Consider the following 19,000-nt stretch of genomic DNA (forward strand, 5'->3'; position numbering starts at 1 on the left):
CCCTGTCCTTTCCAGACGAAGAGCGACACAGAAACCATTCCAACCCCCCTTTACCCCAGCGCCTCCTATGGACCTTCTCTGGCCTTGGGCTTTAACTCTTAAGTGCTAGAGCCCAAACCACCCCACATTACTGTGGTTGTTGACCCCTATCGTCCATAAAAGAAGCTTGAAAATGTTATGTCATTTCATTCTCACAGTAGGCCCAGTGGGGGCTCAGAAAGGTTGGAGACTGTCCAAGGTGGCAGAGCAGGCTCGCCAGGACCACGGCTCCGGTGCTCTTTCCCCTCCCGTCCACCGCCGCTTCTGGGAATTCTCCCAGCGTTGCTCCCACCGAGCACCTGGCATGTCCAGTGGGATTGAAATTTCCCAAAGGCTGAAGCCACCAGCCAGCTCCACCCCCCGGGGCGTTCAGCGCCCACTCACTCACTTAACCTCCATACACAAGCCCTGCTGGTACCCCTCCCTTTATTCCCCAGTCCCCAGTCCATACTCCACTGAGGCAGTCTTCTTAAAATAATGACCCGGGCCATGCCACTGTCTTAGTGAAGATCCTTCAGAGGCGCCCAGCCGCTGGCCACAGCCTGTGCCGGCTGCTGGGCGCCTGGCTGCCTCTCCTGCTGAACCCGCTACTCCCGCCCCAGCACACGGCCTCTGCCGGGGCCCGGGAGCCCTGCGTCACCTGAAAGACCCGAGGCTCCCTCCATTGCACATTTGTCCCCTTCACTTTGTCTAGTGGGATTTCCCACAGCTCTTCTTTTCCAACTGGTGAAATAAGGCCCCATAACTGTTTAACTTTGTGCCTTCAGGATATAGCACAAAGGAAACCCCTGGCATGTTCATGAAATGAGGAAGAAGGAGTGATCCTCCCCTGCTGTCCCCAGCCTAGCGGAGCAGGTGTCTTATGAGGTCTCACAGGACTTTGCAGTATTCTCCCAGTAGCACCTGCTAGTCTTATCTCTAATAATTTTCTACTTCTGTCTCCCCACTACATAGGAAATATTCTTCTGCATCAGACTCCGAGATCGTTCCAAGGTAGGAGGTACTGCCCTGAGCACAAAGCCCAGCACACAGTAGGTTCTTAAATGACTAACGGGAGAGGTTCCCAGGTTCTTGCCCTTTCCTGCCAATGCTAACCATAGAGAGGCACCATCTTACACCTCAGATAACTTTGGCCTAAGCCCAGTGGCTTGAATTTACTCACACTGAAGCCACCTTCCTCTTGTCTTCCAATTCACATCTTTGGAGTCTACCCCAGGGGCGTGGCACATCACTACCAAACAGCTATGCCATCCACAGACCTGTGAGTTTCACCCTAAGCTTTCTATTCCAGATCATTTAAAAAAACGTAAATGAAGCCTAGACTCAGCACCAGCCGCTGATAAAAGTCCGTGGGCCTTGGGCCTTGGTCTGCACGCCGCATCCTGGCTGGCATGCCTTTAGTGTCTGCCTTTCACTGCATGAAGGTGAGGGAGAGGGCGTTCACCTAACCACCCTCTGTCCACCTACCCATCCTTCCCACTCGTGCTGAACATCTGAGAAGGACCAGGCCCTGTGCCAGGCTCTAGAAAATTCAGTGATAGACAAAATGTAGTCCCTGGCCACAAGGAGCTCCGCTGAGACAGAATACAAATGTGGGGCCAGGTCCTTTCCAGTGTGCAAGTGGGTCACCAGCAGAGACATGAACTCCGCCCACACAGCGGGCAGGGTCTGAGCTGGGCCTTGACGGATAAGTAGCAGACTTCTGCCATCCAGACAGGAAAGAAGAAGGAACAGTAGGTATAGTGTGGGAAAGGTGGGGAGGTTCTAGAAGCTCAATGTTGGCCAACAATGGGGTGGAGGAGGGCATGGCAGGAGAGAAACCTTACCCACCTGTCTTTTCTCACTACGGAAATTTGGTTTCCAAAACTGTGGGTCAATAATATTACCTTAATGCGTGAAGAAAGGCATATTGATTATGGCCTTCCCTCCACTGATAGCCAGAAAAAGCCAGAGCCTCATCTAAAAGCCACAGAAAGGCCCTGCCAGTGTTGCACAGTGGTAAGAGCGTCGGCCCACAGGCCAATGGGTCGCGGGTTTGATTCCTGGTCAAAGGCAAGTACCTCGGCTACAGGTTCCCTGCTCTGGTCCGGGGTGTGCGGGAGACAAGCAATGATCTCTCTCTCTTTCTCCACCCGGCCCCCCTGCTACTCTCTCTAGAAATGGATGGAGAAAATGTCCTCGGGTGGGGATTTAAAAAAAAAGCCACGGAAAGACCTTTAGGAGAAACCTATGCTTTCGCGCAGTACTAACACACCTGTCACACTGAGGTGTGTGAGACGTGCGGGCAGGGGACTGCAGCTGTCTGCCTGAGTGACCGCCCGAGGCCAGAGGCGTGGCCATGGCCCGAGCTGAACCCCAGGAGCCTGGAGCATCCTTGGTACCCAGTGAGCACCCCATAGACACTTGCTGAAGGAGCTGGACTCCTGCTTCCTGCCAGGAACTGTGTGCAGTTCTGGGGATGAGAAATTAGCCAGACACATTCCCTGCCTTTCGAGCTGGGTCTCTGACATGATTTAGTTCCTAAGGAAGCCATTTTTGGATTCATAAGAAATTATTTGTTTTAAAGCTTGGGAAAAAAAAAGGCCTTCATGAGCTGAGAGATGAGCTCTTTAGAGTCGACAGGCAAGGCCTTGGCAGCCCCTACATGCTTGCAGACACCGCTCTGTGCTCCTCCCTCCTGTCATCCGGGCACAGAGTCCGCTGGGAGGGCAGGGGGTCCTGCCCCTCCCCACAGGTGCCCTGAAAGGAAGCCCTCTGCCTCGGCTGCCTTTCCCAGGCGGGGCATACACGCATGGTGCACAGCCACACACTCACGACGCATGCTCACATATGTCACAAGCACACACACATGACCATGCTCAGTCACACATGATTGCACTCACACATGCTCACACAGACACACATACATGATCTAGCACACAGCACATTCTCACACACATGTGCCCACATGCACACATATACATGTGCACACACACAAGTTCTCAAATTCACACACAACAGCCTCATATACCCAGGTCTCTCTCACAAACACACACAGCCTGAGCCATTAAAGTGACAGCACTCACATACTCACATTTTCCATCTATTGGTGGTTTCAAAACAGGAAGCCAGAGTGGGGAGCGAGAGCATGTGAAGGGGCCCAGGTGCAGGGGCTGGATTCCAAGGGGACATCTCTCTGGCACCTGTCTCCTCCACTGGCAGGACCTGGGCTGCAATGCCCTGGACTGGCCCAGCCTCTGAGCAGCATCAGTCCTGGCCAAAGCTGCCTCTCAGCAGCCTGGCTCCTGACTGTTCAGCTGGCTGATAGCAGCAAAGATGCAGCCCCCAGATCAGGTGCCTTCTCTCCCTCGGGCTGGGATTTGCTGTGAGGAGGAAGGGAGCACCCACACCTTCCTGTCTGCCAATATGGAGCCCCCACTCTTCTACAAACCACCTCTCCAGGCAGGACCCCCCAGGACCAGTTCTTCTGTGTCGCTGTCACTGACCCTCATGTCCTCTGCTGCTCAGTCACGCTTCCTTGCAATGCAAATTCTCTGTTCTGTGCTTGTCCCCAACCCCACTCTACGATAAAATAAACCAGGGACCTGTTCTCCAACAGCAAATCCTTGTAGCTCCGTGTACTTTACAAAGTTTGCGTAACCAGCATCTCCTTCAGTTTTCAAGACAGCTCATGAGGCTGTTACTACTCTAGCCACTTAACAGGCGAGGAAGCTGAGAACAAAGAGAACCAGCCACTGTTCCAGGGCTCAGGGTAGAGTGCTCTCCCTCTCCACTTAAAGAATGCTACAACTCATACCTCCACCCTGGCCCTGAACCTGGGGGATGTGTAAGATGAACAGGTACCTCAGAACCACTGGAGCAAAGACTGATGGTGAGAAGGGAGCTGAAAGGAGAGGAGACTAAGAGAGATGGGACGGAGCTCCGCCACAGGCTGGCCACGGGCCACAGGCCATGCACCGCACCCTGGCTCTCACACACGAGTGCACACATACCAAACCACACATGCAGAAAGCAGCTGTGGCTGGCCTGGCACCAGAGGTGGGGTAGGTCCATTTCTATACTTTAATTGCCCAGGGCAGTTGGGGCTGAATTCCACAACTTACTGAGAAAGACTGAGGGGAAGCCATAGTGAGATGACGTTTCTGGGGCTAAATGACATTTCTGGAACTTTGCGGTCTCTCTCTCTGTCTTTCTTTCTCTCAGAGTGATGGTTAAAATCATTTTTTCCCCACAGTAGTGACCCTGCAGAGGAAACTGGCCTCCCTGCTCTGAGGCTGAGAGGGAGGCACACACATGCCCTTTGCATGGCTCTCTGTGCTGCACGCTGCCCAAGGGTCTCTAGAGAAGGGTAGTCAGCCCAGGGGAAATCTAGTGACAGTGCTCATGCAACTGGAGGGAGACAGGAGAACTGAAAGACCAGGTTGGATTTTCCTGCCAGGCTAGCACTTCTGTTGACCATGGCCTCTTCCCATGTCCCCTTCCTTTAGGGTTTTACATATTCACAGCCGGGACCTAGAAAGTGGGCTATCAGAGGTCCCAGGAAAAAGGGTGGGTTAGATTTGGGAGTCCCGGAATTTTCTTTCCTGGAGATCTTTAGGACAGAAACAGGAGACTCCAGGACTTGGGAGAATTTCTTGCTCTTCTTGGCTCGCTTTGCTTTTCCTGTCTGAAATCTCTCTCTTTCCCCAAGTCCCACCCTTTCTTAAAAGCCTCTCCTGACCCTTGCAGGGTTTAGTGCTCCCTGAGGTTAGAGACTGACCAGTGGAGTCTCAGTGACTGACAAGTGAGAAAGCAGATGCCCGAGGGGACCTTGCATTCCACCCACCTCCAGAGCGTGTGTGGTCACTGCAATGTTTTTGTTGGGGGGGTGAAGGGCAGGGGTTCTCAGGGTTGTGCTCCACCAGCAGACCAGAGAGACTGACTTCAGCTGTGTGGGTGGGGAAGGCGGCCCAGGCTCCGAAAGGCGTCGTCCTGGTGCAGCTGGACTGCTTGGGTTGGGTGAATTGCTCAAGGCTGGTTTCGTTGGTCAGCAAAAGGTTCCAGGAAGCAGAACCCATGGGAGGCAAACGGGGCCGCTCACTCCAGAGGAGGCTCTCGGCAGCCTGGCCACCCAAGTTCAGCAAGTCCAGCCGTGGGCCTGGAAGTATGAGGGCCTCATCGGGGGGAGCAGCTGGGCTTCCAGCCATGGGTCTGCTCTTCCAAGCAAAGCGCACTGGGACTCGGACTCCAAATAGGTCAGGGGACCAGCAGGGATTTCAAGTTTGGAGTACTCGATACTTCTGCAGCTCTGTGATGTGGGAAGTTGAGTAACCGCTGTATGAACTGACTGAGCTAACAGTGACTGAATTGAAATGAAGCAAATATGACCTCCAGTTAAGCTCATCAGATAATTTCTGACATGAACTCAAATGCTCCTTTATTACTAAACAACCAACACGTGGGCTATTTTTGTGGTTAATTTACATTTTTGTTTTTTGGGTTTATTTTTGGTTTTTGAAACACTTCATGAATATAATTTCACAAGAATCAAATTGACAATTCTTAAAATTCATTGTTAGGAAAAAAGAAGGCAGAATATAAAAATGTTCTATGAACTGAAAGTAAATTGATTTTTTTTTTCCTGGGCAAGTTCCCATAGAAATCTGAATCCCATAACAACTTTACTCTTTAAAATAGTTGGAGGTTTAAGCCAATCTGCATTTCTTAATATTTCAATAGAAAACAAATTTCATCATTTTCAAGGTGAAAAAAATGAATAACTGAGGAGTACTTTTACTTTATTGGGCTTTACTCTGATGACTGAAAATCAAGTCAAGCATTATGTATATTTTCCAACTAAGGAGGACTCAAGATTCCTATGAACAACTGGGTTTTCAATCAGATTTCTTCTCCTAATCCTCGTGTCTCATTTGCACAATTATTATCTCCCACTAAAAATAGTGTCTAAATAATGGGCTCTATTTCACTTTAAAAGTAATACAATTGAGTTTTATAAAAAGTAAATCTGCAAAAATATATCTACTAATCCATATTAGTGTTCGGTACTCAGAGCTGGTCTCAACCCACCCTCTGCCTTCGCCCCCTTGTCTGTGCCACTCCCAGTTCCCAGTGCTCAGCACCCAGTGCCCAGCTCATGAACTATGGTTGAGTGCAGGATGCTGGATTGGGACGGCTTATGTTCAAATCACAGCTGTGTCACTGTGTGATCGTGGGAGAGTCACTCAGCCTCTCTAAGCATCAGTCGCCTCCTGAGTAAAATGGGAATAATATTAGGACCTGCCTCATATGGTTGTTCTGAGCATCAAGAAAAATAAAACCTAAAGCACTTAGCACCCCGAAGGCACATCTAAGCTCTCAGCAAACATCGCTAGAACCCCAATCCTGGGATGATGAATGACCCACTCTTCTCAGGGCCAGATGCCCTCCTTCAAATCACGTGCTGCTCCATCAAAATCGTGTCAGGAGAGCCCATTTCCTTTTCTTCATATGGGAAAATCAAGCTCACACTTCAAGGTTGAGTTCAAATGTCAGCTTGGCTAAAACTTCTTCTTGTAGCTCCCTAGTCCCACCCACTTTAAAGCTAGTTAGTGACTCCTACCTAACCTAGCCACTGTCTACTGAAACTGCGTCGGTAGGTCCTGCTTTTTCACAAAAGGCAGTGGCATGCATAGTGCAGAACTGAGTATTATTCCTTTGCTCTGTACATGCCAGGTACCAAGCAGACACTCTATAAATGTTTATTGAATGAATAAAACCAAATGACATCTGCGTGTATGTCAGGATGTATGGAGCATATGGCTTTAGAGAAATATAATCCAGATTCCATCTTTTCCAGAAATTCTGGGTGTAAATGAATTTAACCAAATCAGATGTCATGGAACATGGGATGAAAAAAGAAACTGGAGGAGAAATCCGGCCTGCGCCATCTGTCCAGGAGGATGTGCTATCCATTTTGGAGGTCAGGGCCTAAAAACCTGAACGGAAAAGTGAGACTCTCAAGCCACTGCCAGCTCCAAACACAAACTCTTATATCAAGACATTTTGGTGGAAAGCAAATAAATGATGTCAACTTGCCAAATCAGGGAGTGAGCAGAGATGACAACTTATGCTACTCTTGAAAGAAAACCTTTGGAAGAGAATACTGTCGTTTCATTTTAGGTAGAAAGCAGTTACATCTCTGAAAATTGGGTGACAGCAAGACATTCAGGCACCTACCAAGAGTGGTTGGAGAGGGGGCGGTGGGGACAGGAGTGGGAAGGAAATCAATGAAGTGTCCCCTGCATGACAAGCACCTAGGTACCTGACATAAACTATAATGCTCAAAGGAACCTCAGAAAAAAACATTATCATCCCTGAGTTGAGTTAAACTCTCCACTCTTTTAAAACTGTCCATGGTTCCCTAACATTCACAGAATGAAAATTCACATACTCTCAGACTCATTAATGTGACATTCTTAGTAGGCTCAACTCCCACTGTAGCTTGGCCTGCATCTCCCGACCGTCACGCACGACCGTGTCCCCGTCGTGCTGTGCGATTCCACGCCGCGGGTTCCCTGGCCCGTGTCCGTCCTGCGTCACTTTGCTTTCTTCTCATTGAGAGGCAGTGCATCCTTCTTTGCCTCTTCCACTTTTCCTGCCTGTGCAGTCCCCCTTCACATGTAAGCAACCTCTCCCAAAGCCTGTCTCACTTTCCTTCTAACTAAAAGTCAGTATAACTGGCACCTCACCAATAGAACTGCTCCCCCTGAAGTCCTCAAGAGTTCTTCATGTCAAAACTAATGCAAAAATTAATGGCTAATATTTACTGGACGCTTCCATACCGATCTGAATGCTATACCAGCACACAGATTGAGAGAGGAGGCTCAGGTAAAGGAGACACCTGCCTCAGGTCACCTGGTGAGCAGCAGAGAGAACTGGAGCCACTAGTCTCATCAGTGGGCTTTCGGAACCTGTCTCTCGAGCCTCAACAGCACTTCTCATGACGGACACTCCCTTTGCCTTCTACTCTTTTTTTTAAATCCTCACCTGAGGATATTTTTTCCATTGCTTTTCAGAGAGAGTGGAAGGGGGAGAGAGAAAGACAGAGAGAGGCGTTGACGTGAGAGAGACACAGCGATTGGCGGCCTCCCACACGTGCCCTGCCCAGAGCCGGGGGTCGGGCCTGCAGCCGAGGCCCGTGCCCTTGACTGGAATCCCACCGAGACCCTTCAGTCTGCGGGCCGACGCTCCAACCACTGCGCGAACCGGCCAGGGCCGCCCTGTACTCTTTACTTCCAGACACTGTACCTTTTTCCCTGTTGCTGTTTTCCTGAGCTGTTCCCTTCCCTGTCAATTCTGAGTCTTCTACAGGCACTTGAACGGCTGATCTCCTCGAGAACCTTTCTTTGCCCGGTCTGGTCGCCCTCCAGGAGCCCTCGGCCTGGCCACAGCTCCCCCTCCACATGTTCACAATGCCCCAGCCTCTGTGTGCTGCCCACCATGTCCCTCTCGTAACCTTTGGGCTTCCCAACATGTTCCTTACTGGGAATCTCCACCTGAATATCTTGCTTGATTAAAACGCATGCGTTTGAAAACCAAACTCACCTCTCCCGACCCCGGACCTGCTTCTCTCCAGATTCTCTTAGTTGATGACACTAAGAGAATCCATTTAATTTCCCAAGTTAGGAACTTAAGATCAACCCCTGACTTCTCCCTCCCTCCCTCTCGTCTCGCACCCAATCAATCAGTGCATCCTGTCCAAGTCTGCCTCCTAACTCTCTTACACACCTGGTCTCTTCCATGTCCCACCTGCTCTCTGTGCTAAGCCATCATCACCTTTCTCTTTTTTTAAATCCTGCAGCTTTCAGTTTTGCGTTTTCCGATTTATTTTCCAGATAAGCAATAATCACACCACTCTTCTGCTTAAACCCTCAATAGCTTCCTATTTCCTTCAGGATAAAATTCCAAAACCTTAACATGGCTACCAAGGTAGGGAGCTCTATTTTCTGGCCTCTCCTACCCCTGCTTTAGGCCACCCCCCTTCTCTGCGTGCTCTTGTCACACATCAGATTTTTTTCAGTTTCTTGAACATGCTAACATGCTACATTTTCTCACAAGTGAGCACGTGAACACGACTTGTCTCTTCAGGAACACTCTTCCCTCCCCTGTGCCCATCTCTCTGCTCACCTTTCACGCCTCAGTTTAAATCTTCTGTGTGCTTTTCTGGATCCCTTAGATCAATGTCTCAGCTACTATCTCCCACGACACCCTGCATTTCCCTTTCCCAGGCCATTCCTTCTACTTGTGCCTAAGCACTTTATGTCTGCCTTCCTCCCCGTAGTGCATAGCATGACTATCACTCTCAGTGCCAAGGGAAGTTCCGGGCATGTGGTAGATGCTCAGCAAAAGTGAACAGCCCAGCTCAAACCACCTACGTGAGGTCGTCCTGAATTCTTCAGGCTCCTCTCCATGCCTGCACAGCCCTTGGCTTGCATTCGGCCTTGGTTAGCACGGACTGTTCCAACTTCCTCTCTCCTCCAGAGGCCTATGTATGACCTTCCTGAGGGTAAAGGCTAGGCCTTCATTCTGCACGACTCACCTTCTGGCATAGCAACAATGTTGTCGATTGAATTAGAGAGGAAAGAGTATAAGCCGAAGCCTTATCCATTAAAAATCCTCAGACCTAAACGAGCCAGGGATGTGGAGAGAGGTCGAGTCCCCAAAAAACTCTAGGGATGAGTTACCCATTTCAGAAAGGAGACGGGGGCACCAACAAGCAGAAGGAACTGCGTGTTGGCGGTTACACGCTTTTATCTGTACATCTTTTAAAAATGGCCACACCATTGAAACAGTTAGAAATTAGGAACCATTCTCGACTTCTCCTTCTTCCTCACACCTGTCCTCTGTAGGCACCAGAGCGTCCTGACTGGCTGACACTCCTTCTTTGCTCCCCTGTACCTCCTCTGTCTCGGGCCTTCACCTCTCACCTGCATACCTTCGCTGGCTCCCGAGTCTTCCTCCCCCTTATACACCATCCGCAATAATATCTGTTAGATATTATTATAGAACTTATATTTGACCATGGTACCTCTGCTTAAGCCTTCAGAGACTCCATTACCTACAGGATGAAATCTTTTCCCTATGGCATCCAAGGTACTCCATGGTGGTGCCTGAATTCACCTTTCTAGGCTCAACCCTGTCCCTTCCCTCCCTTGCCCCCCATATTTCAAAAACCCTGAACTCTCTCTTCCTCAATACATTCTTTCTTTCATGGTCTTTGCACATGCTTGGCCCTCTGCCTGGAACACTCCCCACCTCCGCAGTCGTGTCTTCTGCATACTTCTCGGTATCGGATCAAACATGTCGCTATGCTATACAGTGGATGAGTTAGTTGTTCCTACCAGGGGTCAGAGATCTATTTGGATATCTGTGAAATTGTGTTTTCCTTTACTGAACCCAAAGAAGATAGGATAATGCCCTTCACTTCCCTGAATCCCTGGCACCCATCATATACAAGGTGTTCAATAAATGTTGAGTCAATAAAGGAATGAAGTCTAGGTCTTTGTGAGTTAGGGTGGTGGAACAGGCCTTCCTGTCTGTCTGTCTCTGTTTTTGTTTCTTTCCTTAATTAGAAGGTTGTGCATTTAGCCTCTCTTTATGATGAGTTGTTCCTGTTAGAGAAGTTGTATCACACTGGCTTTCTGTTACCCACACACTGATGGGTTACCTACCCTGAATTTTGTTGCACACCTACAATATGTGTAAGAATTGCGAACGAAAGCAGTTTACTGTGCTACAAACAAGATCTTAAGTACATTCAAGGGCAAATAAACAGATGGGGACTATACGCCTTTGGTTATCATCTATGTGACTGCTCTCATGTCATTCTGCTGATAACTAATGCAGTTCCCCTTCTCTGTTCAACTCCCTAAGTGCAAATAATTGAAGATTGTCAAAACATTTTAAATAGCTGTGACCTCTGTGGGCATAGTGAATGAGACAGTGCAGGAAAAGGGAGAAGCTCACTCCTGAGTGCCTTAAGAAATGACAAAATGAGTTTATATAAAGCTTGATAGGGAACAGGAAGGTTAAAAAGGACTGAGATAAGGAAAGGAAATGCTGACCCGAACAGACATCGGAAAATGCAGAGGGAGACGCAGGGACACAGATGCAGAATCATTTCTCCCAGGGATTTTCTTTTTTTAACCTCAATTTTCTCTAATAGCTCTTCTTTTTATATAAATTTTTTATTGTTGAGAGTATTGCAGATGTCCCCCTTTTTCCCCATTGCCCCCCTCCACCCGGTTCCTGCTTGCCCCTGTCCTTCACCACTCTATTGTCTGTGTCCATAGGCTCTGCATAGATGCATGTAAATTCTCTGGTTAATCTCTTCCCACCCTCCCTCTCCCCCTCCCGAGATTTGTCAGTCTGTTCCATTTTTTTTTTTTAAAGATAGGGCTACAAAAGTGAGAACTGAACTCATCATAATTCTGTAAGACAAGCATGGCTGATGAGAGGGGAAATAATTATTCACTCCACTGCAGTTGCTTTCATGGAAACTTCTTGATGAAAGCTGTGTCTTAAAATACTTGTTCAGTGATGAGGAGTTATTTCAAGATGTGAATCACGGAGGCGGTTGCAGTGGGGTTTGTATGTGGAGCACACCATGTCTTCAGGATGCTGAGTTAAGCCAAATGAGCAGCAGTGTGCTGACACTGTTTCCCCTGGCTTTTCGGGCCAGCTGGTTCCCAACCCAGAGGCATACTGGAAGCCATCACCAACTAGTGAGTCTATGAATACCACCCCAGCGAAAGGACAGGGCCAGCCCTTGAGCCCATCCTTTCCCCTTTGGTAAACCCTAGGCAGGGTCCTTCCCGGGCTCAGCCATTCCAGACACTTTTTAGTTCTCTCTCTCTTCACTGTAACTGGGGAAGGCCCCCAGTTGATCTTTAGGCCTCCATTCCTCTTTCTGTGCTCATGAAAACCAAAAGGTTTTGGAGTGCAAATATCTAGAGAGGAGAAATTAAATATCAGCTGCCCAATTCAGCTGTCCCTGTTCTTGTGCATCATTTAAGATTCAAGTCAAATGTCACCTCCTCTGATACCTCTGCAGTTCTCCCAAGCAGGACACTACTCCTGCACCCATAGGTGTATGTACAAACCTCTGTCGTCAGATACTCTTATCATTACTGTGATAATCTGCTTGCATACCTCGGGTGCCTTTAAGGCAAGGATTGCATTGTAATCAGCCTCTTTCCTGAAGATTGGCACAGAGCTACTCAGTACGTTCAGTGAAATAATTGTATGAATGAATGCACTTCCAAATGAAGGACTGTGATAAGGAGATTCCGCAGGTTGACACCCATTTAGAGACAAGAGCCAAACATGCTGAGTGGCAAGACCTGCCAATGTGAAACTCTAATTTGGGCCGAGCTGCGGTGCAAGATGCCCGAGCCGCATAAACAAGCAAACTGGATGGCTGGGATTTGTTTCCAGTGACTAATCATTGACACACTTGCGGATGTTAAGACTCCCCTTTCCAAAGTCAAATGCCTTCACCGTCAGTGCCAGACATCTTTCCCTGATGCATTTAAAAGGGGCACTAGGGAGCTCTAGAAAACCTGGAGCTTGAAAAAAGCACCTTACATTTGTGATGATTTGGATTAAAATTTAATTGGGATTTGAGATGGATTGAGTGGGAGGCTGCTAAGGTCAGTCTTCAGCGCAAAGGGGAGCACATTTTCTGTTGTGTGGAGTCACTATTTGTTCACTCCAACCCTACACTCACTCCACATAGCCGCAGTCCTGTCTCATTTCCTATTTAGCACACGGGCTTTGGCTCTCCAAAGAGAGAAGGCCAATTGCATAGCCAATGTAGGTGGGAGACATTTACCCTGCTATCTCAAAGGCCTTTAAAACCTTCTCTTTGACATTATGTAGGTACAGTCATGGGTGTACCACTATAAGTCAGGAATGTCAGCATAGCACATTGAGAGATACGAAAACATTTCATTGGAGGGGAGAAAGGAGGGAGGGAAGGAAGGCAGAATTCTGACCCTATCTGAAGAGAAGGAGCCATTTTGAGAAACTATAGTTTAAAAAATAACTCAGCTTTTTGGGTCTTATAGCTAATACCTGTTAAATGGAGTCCAGAACACTGCCAGTCCCTTTGAATGGACATCGGAAATTTCAGGGGAAGCCTTGTGACCTCACAAAAGTGACCTCATTATAGGGCTATTTTAAAACAGCTTGTTGGCTTGTGTACCTGCGGCTTTCTGGGAATGAGACATGGAGTGGTGGAAAGACAAACCATGGTTCTCCTCCGCTATAAACAGGAAACCAGTGCTACAACAGGACTTCACAAGCTGTACCTTACAAACCGCAGGAAACACCATGGGAGAACACAAGCTTAGTTTAAGGTGAAATGAAGTCCAGCCAGGAGCAAAATTCCTGATTCTCAATTAGGTTACAGATACCTAAAGTGGGCAGGGCCTGGGCGATAGTATAAAGGAAGCCACACACCCAATGCCTAAATGTTTACAAGTAATAAGTGAACAAACTGGTAAATAAAATGGGTGCTGTCCTACCATTTGACAAATCTACCCTCCCAGCGGCCAGGTTAGAGTTCCCAGACTCCTTGGCGTCCCATGAAAGCACATGGCAGTCTGGAAAAAGAGACAGCACTAGCAGCCCCTGCTCCCTCCGCCTGTGGTCTGTCCCCATTCCTGTTAGGCCCCAGGAGGGGGGCATATATAGGGACACCTCGGGAGCATGTCAAAATTCTGCCTACACCCCTACACACAGCTGCTGCCTGGTCGCTCTCAGGACTAGGGTGTCTGTCTTCAGGAGGCCGGGCATGGGGGGAACCCAGGAAGCAGTCTCCTAGTCATTTGGATCCCCAATACCCAGTGTGTGGGGTATGTGGTGGGGGGAGGCTCCACAGGCTCCCGGTAAGCATGTCTCCAAAGGGCATGGCCACAGGAAGATCAGAATGGAGCCCTCTAGTCTAGAGCAGGGCTGGGTACCGAAACTTCAAATCTAAGCTGAACAAACAAAACACAAATTCAGAGATACAGAGAACAAACTGACCGTCACCAGGTGGGAGGGGGCTTGAGTGGGATGGGTGAAAAAGGGGAAGGGATTAAAATGTACAAATTGCCACTTATAAAAACAGTCATGAGGATGTGAAGTACAGCATAGGGAATATAGTCAATAATATTGCAATAAGTATGCATGGTGTCAGATGGCACTAGACTTACGGAGTGATCACTTTGTAAGTTATATACAAGGTGGGGCAAAAGTAGGTTTACAGCCGTGAGTATGCAAAACAGTTTATTCTTGTATTATCACTTATTAATTATTGCGTTATTTTCCATATGAACAACTGTAAACCTACTTCTGCCTCACCCTGTAAATGTCTAATCACTATGTTGTACCTCTGAAACTAATATAATATTGTATGTCAACTGCAATTTTAAAATAAACAATAGAAAAGGTAGTGTCCCAGTCCTTCCATGTGCCCTCTACGCTAACTAGGGATTCAAGCCAACTACCACAGGCCTCTGCAGCAGCAGCAACTGCTCTGCCAGCCTCCACCCAGTCTGGAAGGGTCTCACTGCTGGGCATGGAGGGCAAAGGGAGAGATCCACGACCTGTTTTTAAAATTGTTTATTCTAAAAATTTTCAAACATATACAAAGGTAAAGGGTATGGTATAACCCCTCCCCCTCCAACCCCACATTCACGACCCAGCTTCAATAATTATAAGGATTAATGTTTTCTCAAATTGTTCATCTATTCCTCAACTTTTTTCCCTGGAATATTTTAAAGCAAATCCCAGACATAGTAACATCTCACTCCAAAACACGAAGACTTCTTTTTTTCTCCTAGTGTGTTTTAAAACAGCCTAGACACCGGTATGCATGTCTGACTGATGACTGATGTTATCATATCTAACATTTATGATTCTTTAATATCACTGAATATCAAATCCACATTCATTTTCCCTTTTTGTCTCAAAAATGTCTTTTTACTGTTAGTTTGTTTGAATCAGGATCCTGACCTTATTTTAGCAGGACGGAAAGCCCTTCTATGTGGTTTCAGACCAGAACCTCTCTCACACCTTATCCTAAAGCCCATCAGGCATCTCAGCTGAGTGGAGCCATGAGGTCAGAACTGATGAGACCTTCAACTTGAGATTCTGGCCTCTGAGAATGAGGTCTCGATGGGAACTGCAGGCAGCTGGGCCCCTGCTGCTTTTGAGTAGCTCTCTCTGCTGCCCAAGTCTGAGAGCCAGTGTCCAGAGCTTCCAAGTACCTACAGGATTTAGGTCACTGAGCAATGGCCAGCATGCAGTGAAAGGGAGCGCCTGCCCTCCCGGGTCCTGCCTCTACTTTTCAGGATTTGATCTTTCTAGTTAAAGGCCACAAGCAAGCTGCATGGGGCGCTACAAAGAGCTGACAGCAGGGACTGTGGGCCGATTTCTCTCTCTGCCCCTGTCTGACTGCTTGTCTTGAATGTACGTCTCTCACCATCAGCGTCTTCACGTCTGAACTGAGGGGGAGGGGCTCAGCAGCCCCTGCGCTTCTGCAGCTCCAGCAGTCTAGAAGTCCAAGCTCAAAAGCCACCAACACGCCTCGCCAGATGTCGGGAGTACACAGACACCTCCCCTTCTGGACCATAAACTCTCTGTGGAGAGGGACTGTATCTTATTTTGGCACTACCAGATTCTAGTACATATTAGGCACTCAATCAATGTTACTGAATGAAGTACTTAATCCAACAACAAATTCTTGAGTATTCCCAATAAGCCAGACACAGTGCTAGGCCAACGTCCACAAAAACCTCCCCAGAGAGGCTTATGTTTAAATAGGAGGCTGCTCCATAGAGAATGCAAGTTCTCTAATTGTAACAGAAGTGATCATGGGTCTTAAATGGCATTGGACTGTTGGCCCCAATCTCTGTGTTTCCTGGCCCCCAAATTGAACCCCATCTGCTCCAACAGGAATACCAGAGAGAGCTGGCCCGTCAAAAAAGGAAGCGTGAAAGCTGCCTGTGCCCATTTACAAAGAGGAACATCTCCAAACCGTACCTGAGCCCTCTCAAGGGTCTGTGTTCCTGAAGGGAGGCCACAGGAGTGGCACAGACCGTGAAAGCTCCGTAAGCAGGCTCACACGTCCTGGGATCCCCCCGAAGACAGAGTCCAGGTCCAGCTAGGACAGCTGCATGGCTCCACTCCAATGTGGGCCAAAACTACAGGCTGGAAGAGGGTCCTTGTCACCTGGACCTCCTGTAGGTGAGGTGGTGCGAGCCCTCAGCATGGGAATGTGCCACTGGTTACTGTCCTGCCTGGCTGGGTGGGGACAGCAAAGGGACTGTTCAAAGTCCCTCTAGGTCCTTGGGTTGTGCAGACTTCTTCTATTCATAAAGCTGGCACTGGCAATGTTTTGAATGGAGTTACCCAGAATTAAGTTCCCCATGACCAAGTCCACATTTGGGACAATGGCCTTATGCTCTATACCTAAGAACCAAAATAAACACACTGCCTCAGGAGAGGACTGCCAAGACACATTCCAATAAAACAAGACCTAGATCCCTTTCAAATGTTAGCCAGCCTCTGTGGCTTTGAGTCAATAGCATCTCTGCCCTTTTTTTCTTGAGCTCATCTCAGAGGCCTCCCTCTGGCTGTCCACCACATGTATGGCGGATGGCTAACTGCTGGTGTTGGACAGCAGTCTCTGAAGGCCACTGAAGTGCAACTTCAGAACTGAAGAGATCTTTGGGATCTTCCAGTCTAGCCACTGACTAGTTTCACAGACAACTTCCTTCCTCTGAGCTTCTGCAGCAGCCCTAAGGAAGGTGGGGATTCTCCACAGAAAGGGAAGGTGAGAAGATGAGCTGTCTTTGTGACCAGGATGGGTTTGCAGCTCCAGCTAATGAGAGCCAGCACTGACTCATGCTGTGCTGTGATTTGGGGTCTTAAGGCTTCTGTGTGGCTCAGCACATGTGGTGGAATAAATAAAACAGATACCACACAGAGCACTTGAAGCCACATGTGTGCAGGCAGGAGTCTCCAGCAGGATGAAGCTTAAAACCAGATACACATGGCCCAGCAGGGAGGAGGGTTGCAAATTAAGGCTCAGAAGTTTTGAGGAAAAGCTGGACGGAAGAAAAAAACCAACAACTTGTTAACAATTAGAGGCCTAATTTTTTTTTTTTTTTTAAGTAGGTCCTGGGACCAAGTCAACTAGAGGAAATATTTCACTGAAAAATCACTAGAATAGAACCACTGTGAGAATCCCTTCCACCAGAAAGCTCAAAGCAGCTGACAAATGTGAAATTACTTACAACTTCCCCACATGGGGGTCAGAGTAGACAGAATATTGTCTTCATTTTACAGAGCAGAGAGAAAATGGCACAGCACACTCTCTGTTACTCCATTCTAAAGGAATAACTGCACTAGTCAGAAATCCCTTAAGGAGTAGGTTTTTATTTTTTAAAGAGCTTGTTGACATACTGCCTGAAGAAGAGATGCTATGTATTCTAAAAGTGCCCACGCTTACATAAGTAAATGGGTACAGGAAGACTCTAAATTCATATTTGCTCATATTTGCATAAGTAAATGCTGGTAGGACACCCAAGAAACTAGTACGAGAGGTTTCCTGTGGCAGGGATGGGGTATGAGCATAGGTGCAGGAGCAAGACTTGTAGTAATGTATTACTTTTTCCATCACTGGGCTTTTTTTAAAAATGTGATTTTACTGATTTGAGAGAGAGAGGAAGGGAGAGGGAGAGACAGAAACATTGATGTAAGAGAGAAACATCAATCAGCTGCCTCCTGAATGCTCCCTATCGGGGATCGAGCCTGCAACCTGGGCATGTGCCCTGACGGGGAATCGAACCTGTGACCTCTTGGTTCATGGGTTAACACTCAACCACTGAGCCACACTGGCCAGGCTCACTTTGCTTTCTGATTTATGAGAATGCTACCTATTAATAATAAAATTAAACGCAAATATAGTCTTTAAAAAGATAAAACAAGCAATGGACCCACAGTATTCCTTCTGCGTAGGCTACATTTTAGGGGAACAGAGTATAGTACACTGCTTCTACCTTATCTAAACAGGAGACAGGAAGAGGGAGTATGCAACCCCTCTTCAACCTAGAGAACAAATGGGAGTCCAGATACTCGCAGGGCCCTTCTTCAGGTCACCCTGAAAGTCATGGGCAGCATTGGCACCAAATTCTTCAGGCCCTAGCCTGTTGGTCACAGTTGATGTTGGGCCCTCTCAGAAATGGTGGATATCCTACACTCACATTTAGTGAGTGTGAGAGACTCAAGTTGTCGTGCTGGTTTGTTTCCTTTTTTATTGTGCTATGCTCCTGATAGCAACTAGAATGGTTTTATTAAAATACAAACTTGAGCATGCTGCTCGAAATCCCCCATGACTCCCAAGGACTCTTCCTCCAAGTGAAGCCCCAATCGCTCGGCATTTACGGTTCCTATGACGGCACTTGCTGACCTCTCCACTCACCTCCCACCTCTTTCTGACACCTCACATTCTCCAGTTTATGTCATTTCCTGCACCTGCCAGAGTTTTCACACCTCTGTGGCCCGGCTCGTGCTGCTGCGTCCACCTGGAAAGCCTTTCCCCTTTCCTCCGTCCAGCGAACTACTACTGATCTAAGAGGCAATGCTGCTGCCTCCACTAAGAAGCCACCTGCAGCTCAGGCCTGGCCCGGCCCCTCCATGGCGCACAGCCAGCCTGCTGTCTGCTCCACAGCACTGACTTCGTCTATTACAGTACTTCCCACGGCAGCTCGGCACTGCAAAGATCTGCTTCTGTGTCTGTTTCCCAGCAAACTGTGAACTCCCGCAAGGCGGGGTCCCTGCTTGTCCTCCTTTATGCCACAGTGGTGGACACAGAGCTTGCTGAGTGCTGAACAGAGGTGAGCAGCCAGCGACACTGGCACAAGGCACCTTC

At 48.2% G+C, this 19,000-nt stretch overlaps 1 protein-coding gene across 2 annotated transcripts in view; it reads right to left on the reverse strand.

The window, feature by feature from the left end:
• Window positions 1-19,000, reverse strand: part of UBASH3B (ubiquitin associated and SH3 domain containing B) — a 131,808-nt gene that overhangs the window by 56,816 nt on the left and 55,992 nt on the right. Inside the window, exon 1 of one of the 2 annotated variants that reach the window (XM_081122730.1) lies at window positions 3,113-3,521. The exons of the other annotated variant lie outside the window; for it this stretch is intronic. Coding sequence (XP_080978856.1) covers window positions 3,113-3,210 — 98 coding nt within the window. The 5' untranslated portion in view covers window positions 3,211-3,521. Of the gene's footprint in view, window positions 1-3,112; window positions 3,522-19,000 lie in introns of those variants that run through there. 2 annotated transcript variants of the gene reach the window in all.

The sequence above is a fragment of the Miniopterus schreibersii genome (genome assembly GCF_964146895.1).
Source record: "Miniopterus schreibersii genome assembly, chromosome: 20".
Taxonomy (NCBI): domain Eukaryota; kingdom Metazoa; phylum Chordata; class Mammalia; order Chiroptera; family Miniopteridae; genus Miniopterus; species Miniopterus schreibersii.